The sequence below is a fragment of the Pempheris klunzingeri genome, chromosome 12 (genome assembly GCF_042242105.1).
Source record: "Pempheris klunzingeri isolate RE-2024b chromosome 12, fPemKlu1.hap1, whole genome shotgun sequence".
NCBI classification, from domain to species: domain Eukaryota; kingdom Metazoa; phylum Chordata; class Actinopteri; order Acropomatiformes; family Pempheridae; genus Pempheris; species Pempheris klunzingeri.
Window position 1 is genome coordinate 7,275,780 of NC_092023.1, and position 10,329 is coordinate 7,286,108.

General features: G+C 39.0%; 1 protein-coding gene across 1 annotated transcript in view; it reads right to left on the reverse strand.

The window, feature by feature from the left end:
- LOC139211140 (E3 ubiquitin-protein ligase NEURL1-like) overlaps positions 1–3,033 on the reverse strand; it is a 30,982-nt gene extending 27,949 nt beyond the window's left edge. Inside the window, exon 1 of the mRNA XM_070841411.1 lies at positions 2,814–3,033. Coding sequence (XP_070697512.1) covers positions 2,814–2,847 — 34 coding nt within the window. The 5' untranslated portion in view covers positions 2,848–3,033. The remainder of the gene's footprint in view (positions 1–2,813) is intronic.
- Between the last annotated feature and the right edge of the window lie 7,296 nt (positions 3,034–10,329).

Sequence of the window (10,329 nt, forward strand, 5' to 3'; positions counted from 1 at the left end):
CCTCACTATATTAATTTCATTTCAGAAATGGGTTTTCACATCACAGGCATCTTGGAGTGAGTTTAGAGCATTCAAATAAATGGGCAAATAAAAATACCACATTTGATTGAATGTAAATGACAGCTAGTTTGAGCCAGAAGAGCTGATGATATAGTAGCTGTTGAAGTGTGCTTAAAAAGTCACGCAACCTGACGGAGACATCAGGGTAAACAGTGACCAGAGCGCTGCCATGATAAAAGAAAGATGCCATGACAAATGTCAGATGAGAAACTTAAGGAAGGATAATGTTACTTACTGCACCACCGCACACACTGTGACTGTCTTTGCTGTCATTAATTGGAAAGGACAAACATTGCAGAGACAGAGAGTGGCCCTGGCCAGTGTCACCTGGCCTCTTACGCTCCTCTGTGTTTTGTCCCCAGGCTCGGCCTCGCTAAGAAGCCTCAACACAGGCCCTAATGTGCTGTGATGTTTGTGTGTCCAGGCTCGGTGGCCCCCTCTCACAAGACAAGCACTCACAGGCAGCATCCTCATGTACAGCCTAAGGGCATGTATATGTTTTTAGCTTTTGCCTATATGTCATAGCTTGAGTGGTTTCAGTAAAAGGTGAACAAAAGTGATTTTAAACACCTGAAAACATCCTCCCGTGTGCCAGTCCTGTGACATGTCCTGCAAGGCCGGACAGTCTGATGGAGACTTTCACAATTAACAATTATTTTCATAACTGATTAATCTGTCAATTAGTTTCTCAATTAATGGATTGATCACTCGGTCAAGAAAATCGTGTAAAATGCCTGTCACAATTTCATTAAGCCCAAAGTGATGTCTTCAAGTGTCATGTTCGCCCAGCCAACCGTCCAAAACCCAACTTGCCATCATAGACGACTGAGGAAAATATTCATTTTTTCACATTTGGTATTCTTTTTCTTATAAAATACTTCAAACTAATTAATTTAGTAGCAAAATTTGCTGATCCGTTTTCTGTTGACCAACTAAATAATGAATAAACTAATTAACTTGCAGCTCTCGTTATGTGAAGAAGTGCTGCTTGTTTTGGAAATATTTTCTCAATGAGGAAGTAACACAAGCCAAAACTGAAGCACTGCCGAACAAGAAATCAAGAGCTAATGATCCCGCTTACTTCAATCATTTAAAACTTTAAAAACACTCGACACATAAAACTTAACGACCTTCTTTGAAAAATGTTTCAACCCCTGTGCTGACGTAACATCGTGATACCTAAACTTCAGTAATACAATCGTGCAGCTGAATGATTCATGAGCCTGGGAGCTGGACGGGGGCCCTGCAACATGACATAGATTACATTTTCAGGGTCCTGACTGAGTTCTTGTCAAAGGGCCAAGAATGTCTAGAGGCGCCCCTGCCCGCACCTACACTTTATTGTTATTTCACACCAGACGCTCCTAACAGTGAAATTGGTAAAAGGACTGGCTCGTGTCCATCTGTCCATCTGGGAGATGTTTACTGTTGCCTGGTCATGTAGTGCATATCAGTTAACATCATTAGAACAATTCAGAACCTAAACATTCATTATACAGTACACGTTTCAACTTAAGCCAAACAACACGACCGAAATCAGCTCAAGTAGCATTTTAGACATCTGATCATTGGTGAACTCTTTGCCCGTGTAATGTCACTGAAGTCGAGCATCACCAAACGAGCCACAAAACTTGTTATGAATCGGGGCTGACACTAACTAATTATTTTCATTATAGGTTACTTTGATGATCATTTTCTTTAATTAACGGATGTCTTAATTTCCTGAAGCCTGAGGTGACTTATCTTTGTATTGCTTGATTTGTTCAACCAACAGTCCAAAACCTCAAACGTCTTCAGTTTATCCTCACACTGGAAAAACGGGAACCAAATGACTTAAGTGATTAACTGATTATCAAAATAGTGATTTCCTGGCAACCGACTAATCAATTATATTATATTTTTTATTCCTTTATCTTTAATGTGGAAACTTTTAAGTTGCCAAAATATAAAGTACGTATTGAAACTACAGAAGCCTGAATAAAACATAAATAATGAGTCAAACACTTTACATTCATGATTTGATTTAAAACTTATTTATAGTATTTGGCACACGTTTAATTATACATGATGCACATATGTATCTCTGTCAGTCATTATGTTTGAGTTTTTGCAAATAACCAATGAATAATTCAGGAAATCAAACACTGAATTGTAACTTGTATTAACTAAACTGGCTCGAGAGCTTCTGCGTGACACTTTATTGTGAAAATAAACAGATAAATACGTGCAATGCACCTGTTACCATCATTTGAGACATAGTTGATAGCCACATGAGCAGAAACATAAAAAGGACATAAAGCTGAAACACAACTCGCCAACATGCTGACATTCATGAGGCCTGTGAGTGTATCACGTCCAGCTATAATAAGCTATAGTGAGACAAACAACAAGCCAGGTGGAAAAAGTTGTGTGCCAACTTGGTTCAGCATTTTAATTGGAACTTTCTGTAAGCAGGGTTCAATGAGGAAACTGCGTCTCTGTGATGTTTCGAAGATAAAATGCTGCAGACGGTTATCACATTAGAAAAAATGTTATTCACAGCCAGTCGTGACTTACTGAAGGTGGAGAAAACTTGGCTTAAGCAGCTACTTTCACTTCTCGTGTATTTTGAGACACCAGGACACCCACAATTTCCATGCACGCAGGCGTAAAGCTGCACAGGCAAACTCGACTGTATCCCCATCTATTCTTATTAATTATCACTGGATTCGCCGTTAATACGCACTCAATGCAGAGCCTCCTGATGTTCTTACCATAGAGGCTGTTTCTGGTGATCTGACCTCCCATGGCTGGATGCAAGGTGCGTTCACCTCTTCTCTAACTACCACCTGGATCCCTCAAATATTCACGTTCAGCTGCGCGTCCTCAGCGGCGACATTATCCACGGACGCGACACCGCTCACAAAGAAGGTCCCGACGGTGATTCGGCGGCAGGTTTTGTGTCTGTTCAAAGCCTCATCGACATCAAGCGGCAGGCAGCAGCCCACAGATCCAGCACTCAGCGACTCCCTCCAGTCCATGCAGAGATCACGCTGAAATTAACATAAAAGGTGGTAGTGGAGGTGGGGCTTCCAGGGACTTTTAACGCTGTAGCTACCAAAGAGAGGACTTCAAAGAAGTCTCAGCAAGCGATAAATCACCATTTTATGCTATTAAACACAGAGAGGACACTGATCTGCTTGTAATTTACATTGAGTGCCTCTATGGAGAATCAGATACCGTCCCCCCCCCTTACTTTTTTGTTTCAGCTTCATTCTTACGCAGTTCCTGCAGTCATCTGCTTTGGACGCACTGACTTTAGAAAAGCAGGTTGTGATGGGGTTTTCCTCCCCACCTGTTCAGACGACTAACCTGTTTGCTGCCAGTACACAATAAGATCTCCTCTTTCACTTTCAAAATGCAGGCTGGTGTTTGTCTGCATTTACAGCTCAGATATTCCTAGAATCAGTAGAAGGGGAACAACAGGGCCTGACATTCATATCTAATTTGGCAGAAACCTGATTCTAGGAGCCATCTGGAGGAAATTAATGAAAGTGACCGATAATACAGAGATGTCACAGTGACGCTTTAAGGGTTTGCTGGTTCGTGATTGTTAGGGACCAAGCAGCAAGAGCAGGGACACGAGTAATTTTCAGACATTAAGGCTTTATTTAGCCAAATTAAAAATCTAGGTTGAAGGAAAATCAAGGTTGCAAACAATTAAAATACATAAGCATGGAAAAAAACATCAACAGAACATCTAACTATGGGCCCCTTAAAGAAACTGAGGTCAACAAACCCATATTGCAACAGAAATCCAAACTGAACAATCGTGACCTGGTGAATGACACAAAGAAAGGGGTATATATACACATCGGCTAGCCTACAGACAAACGAGGGGGGGGGGGGGGGGTTCCAACTCCTTACCATTAAACACCCAAAATAAACCCAAATATTTAGAAATATAACACAAATAATACCAATATATACTAAAACTACCCAAACATCCATACTACATAATACAATACAACAACATGTTACTTTCTGGAAATCTCTGCAACTCAGAGCACCCCTGCCCAGCACTGGGAGTTGACACCTTCCACTTCCTGCGTTCCAGCATAAAATGGTGCCTTAAACTCCGCCTCCCCCTTTTGCCAGGAACTCAGCAGCATATGGAGAACCAAAGAGAAGGTAAAATGTATAAACTCAAAACCAGCTTGATAAACTTATGATAACTAAATGTTAACCAAAATGTGTGCAGTCAAGTTGGAGAACAATATCATAATGTAAATCAAAGAAAAAGTAAACATTCTTAAACTATCTATTTGAAATGAAAGGGAACATTACTACATGGTGGCAAATGTTGATGGGTCCATCACAGTGATTTAAAACCATCACGTTGTTTATTTGGCTGCTTGTTGGAAGACGAATGCTGATGTATGATGACTTCTCGTCTTGGTGCCGGAGTCGCCGTGATGGCCAGGCAGAGACACCACTGGCTCCAGGCTTAACGTGATACCAGAGCTGATAAAATTAGGCCATGAGCAGCGAGGCCGGGTAGTTAATTAATAATTCTCCTTAAAGACAGAGTTTTATGTCCGTCCTCTTTTTGTTTAAAGTAAAGGAACAACTTGTTAGGGTTTCTCTGAAGTGTGATGCCTTCAGAGACTCAGACTTGGCATGATGGCCCCGGTCCCTAGCGGGCACCTCTTAGGATCTGCCTTGTCGTCTTAGCGTTTACATAACTTGTGTCGGCAGCCAGGCCTGTGAGACTCTGTATTGGCGCAGTAGCATGAGCTATATTCACATGTTGTTTATACAAACTGATTGCGGTCAACTCGGCTGTCTGTAAGCAATTTGCAATGAGGGAAAGTCATACCACTGGGGGGTTTTCACACAGCATTTTACATAGTGATTTTCTATGAAGAGTGGTCCAGCTGATTTTATTTGTCACAGGAAATTGAGATGAGCTATAAATACCAGAGAAAAAAGTGTGAACAGAACATTTAGGAATATATGGCATGGACCCTGTAGCTATCACAGTCACGCTTAATGGAGTTTGACATGCCACCTGATCACGGGCTGTCAAAATCTGATTGGCTGTTCTTTAACAAAAGGAGAAGTGTTGTTCACTGTGAGATGATAAAACATGATGCCTTGTGTCCTACAGTAATATCAAAGCAACTCATGCTGCGAAATATCAATTACAAAACAGAAAAAGCTAAATATTTTTGCCTTAATTTGGCTCCAATGTACTGGAAAATGATGAAAAACTGTAATCACAGATCACAACGTGTAGATACTAATCAATACATCATCGTTTACAGTATTATTATGTTACAGTATTATATTATAATTGAATAACCTCCACTGATATCTAAAGCCCCTGTCCATAAGTACAAAAAACCCAGAATGAGGCTCATCTGAAGATGTTTTGCATCTTTTTGTCAAAAGTTTTTATCTTTTTGTGGAAATCTTGTGCTGTCTTTTGTGCTGCCTGTGCTGTTTTTGCTGTCATTTCACATCCCTTAGTTGTCATTTTGCATCTCTTGCATCTTTTGCATGTAGTGGTAAAGAATAGCTACTGGGGAGTTATCCTCTTGTTTTGGTGGGACAATAATTGGCGCACTTTCTTCCACTTTATGTGCCATAAATTGACACTACTACGTTCTGAGCACTTTTCACATCATTATTATTGCCTTGTTCTTTGTGTAATAGCTCTGAAACTTTCACTCAGGGTTGGATATACACTGTATATACCCTGACAGAACAGACTGACACCTCCTCCCACAATAGATTATTTGTAGATGGGCGCCTGGCAGGCAGCAGCTGCCTCGTGGGGTGTGCTGGCGTTGGGCCTCCGCGGACATCTTGACAACCTTGTTTGAGGCAGCCGTGTGCATGCTTGCTCTCTTTGGGGATGATCCACGTTGAACAAAAACACCATTCAACTCAGAGTTTGGACTCTCGCCCTGGAGCCATATGCAAAACATTACAAAGCAACACAAGACCATCATCTGATCCTCAACAGGGGGGCGTCAGCAGAAAAGGAGATCCAACTGGGAGGCATGTATCAGAGGTGAAATAAAGTTGTCACATAGCTTTAAAAAGTGACAGTGACACAAGAAAGAAACTGGGGAAAAGTTTAATGATCATGAGAGTGTCATCAGGCAATTGTAGCTTGAAGGGTCTCACAAGATTCCTGGAAAAGTACCAGAATTTATTTATTGTCAAATTATACTCACAGAAAGAATTTTGACTACAGGTGCTCTGTGTATTTACATTTAATGGAAAAATGTGCAGACATCCAGCTGCCATACAAAGCAAACAGGTATGTAAAACGCTCCCAGTTCACTACAGTTCATTGTCCCAGTTTTCCTCATTTCTTTACTTCTTTACTTTCCCAGACAGTTGTCCAGCGGCTTCAGATGCTTTTGAGATAAGGGTTGTAGATCTAACAAGAAGAACATGACAGCATTATGAGCTTGGTGTAGATTTTATTTGGCCTGCCGTTCAGTGATGTGCAGCGATCCAGAGACTGTGGAACTGAGTGATCGTCACTGAGATTATGATGTGTTTACAGACCTCAGGGACTATGAACTGACTCACTGAGAAGTGAACATCTCACTGCATCTCTTGGCGGCTGAAAAGCAGCTTTAAGTAATGTAAAATTATTTACTTCTAACTGTATATCCTGCAGTTCGCAGATGTTTTGCCATGCTCTCCTCTAAGGGTAACTGCTGTTGACATGTGGTCAAGATGGATAAACTTGTCCAACAGCACAACTTGACTCCAACGTCTGGGTCAGGACAAATGTTTTCCATGAAGGGTGACTGATAGACAGGACCAGAGGGAAGATCTTGGTAGTGGTGTCAAACCATTTAAAGTGAATATTCAATTGTTAACACTGTTTTCAGTGATACTGTAAGTTTCTGCAGAGGTTAAAGAACATATCCTCATGGCACACTTTAAGTGCTTGGCAAGAGGAAGTTATTGGGTTTATAATATTTTGGAAATAAATACATTTTGTATTTATTGTTTATAAGAGAACCTGCTCTCATACATGTGGTGCTCTGCTTGTGCCCACATGTGAAGAAATAATTTCCACATTAATCTTTGTACTTGTAAGACTTTAATATAGGGCTGCACCACATGGGTATGATTTTATTGTTGCTTTTCTCATGGTTACATGGTGCTGTAGGAGCAACAGCAGTATGGGAAATGCTTTCATCTGACAGACACTCGTAGATCTGCTTTACTCAAATCTGTTTAAGACACAAAAATGAAAGCTGGACACATGACTTTGACTTGACTGCTAGAAACACGAACATACTCAAAACTTGACTCCTTTGAGACTTGGCTTGACTTGACTCCTAAAAGCACACTTGAAAGTTGATTTTCAAATTTTGGCTAGATAAAATTATATCGTTTGAGTCTGTAGTTTGTCCTCTTTCCAGGTGTTTTCTGTTGTAGAAAAGTCTTTATGTCTGCACTTTATCAAATATTTTCTGCTTTTCCATAGTCTTCATACTCTACATATGACTATCTCTAGCATGTCTTTTCATCCAGAAATTGGGATCCGTGATCCCTCTCTCCTCCTGAGGTTTTCTTCTTGATTTCTCGTAAAAGGGTTTTTGAGTTTTTCCTCATCCGACTGGGTCCACAGATTGAAGAAATTCTATGGTGTACAGATTTTTTAATGTTTAGTACAATCATTTATCAAATTGACTTGACAAAACTAAAATAGATTGTAACAGGCCAGCTACTATCTTAGTTTAGCACAAAATGAAGCGTAGTGTTTTGGTGATGGTTATGTGCTGTCACACAAAAAACTGAGATATTTTTCAGATAAACAAATGAGATACAAATGATATAAGGTAATTAGTGATCTTAAGAAGTCTTGGTAGGCAGATTTGGATACTGTTGGAAAGAGCCAGGCTAGCTGTTTCCAGTCCTTGTGCTATGCTAAGCTAAGCTAACTAGCCACTGTACAAAGCCTTACATTTAAGTATGTTCTCATTTAACACCAGAAGGTGAATAAGCATATTTCCCAAAATGAACAGCTATTTTAATACTTGAAATATTTGGAATTGGATCAAAAACTGCACAAGTCATACAATTTTCTTTTTATTGATTGTTATCTTATATTATGTATTATATTATCTACGCCTTATCTTTCCAGATTGCAGTCAAATGACATTCATTTGACATAATTTTTACTTTGACACCAAAAGATCGTGATGACATGTAAATGTGAATGCAACAGACCGGGGGTGCTGTTTGGTTCATTCCAAATAAATATTGTCTACTGTGCAGAAAATGAAATGTCAAATACTGTTTTCATTTTCATATTATTAGAAAATTGCCTGCATAAATGGAAACTCTGGTTACTTGGTTTATATTGCATGTTCATTTTCAAATTTGAATGAATTGTTCACTATACAATAGGTCACAACTTTGAAAATGACATGTCAAACAGTTTTTCCATTTTCAATTTAATATAGTCATAGAACACCCATAAAAGTATTTGGGGGAAAAAAAGCAAATTGGATCATTGCATTTTCACTTAAATTTTCACTAAAACAACACATACATATATGGGAAATTATGTCATTGTGGAATTTTATTATTTTTCAACATATTCCTAATAGGCTTCCATGATTGCCTTTTGAAGAAAGTCATCATCATCTTCTCATCCACATGCTAATCAAAACTACAGTGACTTTAGCCTCCATATTGCCATTTCAGCCTTCTCTCAGACTGTTGAAATTAAAGGCATCCCTTTGCAGCCATAAAACAGCATAAAATGTCCATCACATTTGTTAAACTAGCCTGTGCACCATAATCAGGTGTTTGTAGCCAGACAAAAGCACTGCGGTTCCAGTCATTATCTCCTCTATTTTCCTCAGTGAATATGCTTTGTTGTAAAAAGTGCCAACAGACACACCAGACCACATCATCAGAGAGCTGTTGGTGAAGAAAATAATGAGGTATTCAGGGAAATTTGATGGACATTTTTTGCTCTCTCTGTCTCAAAAGATGGACTGATAAACATGACAGGGGCTGACTGACTGTATCAGTCAAAACGTCACTGGAGTTCTGACTCATGTGGGACCAGAAGAAAATAATGTGGATCAGGGGAAAATGCAGTGTCTACAAACAAACTGAAATTATGCTTTTAGCTTTCTTGTCCAAATGAACTACTGTGGTAGTTTATTGTAACAAATTAATCATCAATTTGAATATGTGATTTAAAGATTATGTTAATTAAATCACATCAAATCACGTGAACTCAGAGGTTGCAGAGACCGTAGATATAGAAAAGTAGTTATCGTGTTTGTTCATGTAACATGCATGGACATGACCTCCACATGTAAACTGTATGAAGAGATGCAACTTCCCAGCAGTAGCTGTGGCTATTCAGAAGTTTAATGTTTTGGCATTGAGCTGATTAGATCCTCTCCTGAATTAACTAAATTGAATTTCATTAAGTAATCAGTACCACATTCAAGTTTTTGTTTCACTTTTGAGAAACCAAATTCCCTGAAAATCAGAATTAAACGAGTTTCGTTCAGTTTTGTTGTGAAGTCTCAGTGCACATATTAACGGGTCTTGACCTCCCCAAAATGGCAGATGCAGATGCATAGCAGCCCATACAGCACCATTTATATTTATCCATATTTAGTTTTATTGGGAGTTATTTTTTTCTCTATTAGATTTACTTATGCTGCAATATTTACAAACTAGTAATATGCTGGAGCTTCAAAATAGACTTTTGAATTGCAGAGGAACAAAAAAGGAGAGTAAATTAGCTCTAACTAAGGCTTTCTGCATACCTGCATTTGTGTTTTGCAAGGTCGTATAGTGCTCCAGGGGACAGACTTTGTCTATAACTAAACATTGTGCTTCATTTAAGTGTTTATAGTGCCTCTCTAGGTAGTGGACAGGTAATTGGGATGCTCTATTGTAGTTTTAGTGCTCCTAAATGGACGTTTGATTGTTTATTTACAGTAGTGCAGATACTGTAAATACAAGACTGTTGTGTATTCCTTTTAATGTATCAGCCTGTGTGTTTTGCAAGTTTTATGAAATGTTACTGCATGTATATGTTTAAGTAATGAGTGACATTTGTCTCCCTTGGGAAGAATGTTCAATTTTTATATACTTTAATCCTTGTATTTTATAGAATTTGGGTTTACTCCTTCATTGTTTGGCATCTCAAAGACCCACTGCTGTATTGTAAACATACTAAAGATTGCTAATTCAACCATTCTTTTTTTTTTTTTTACC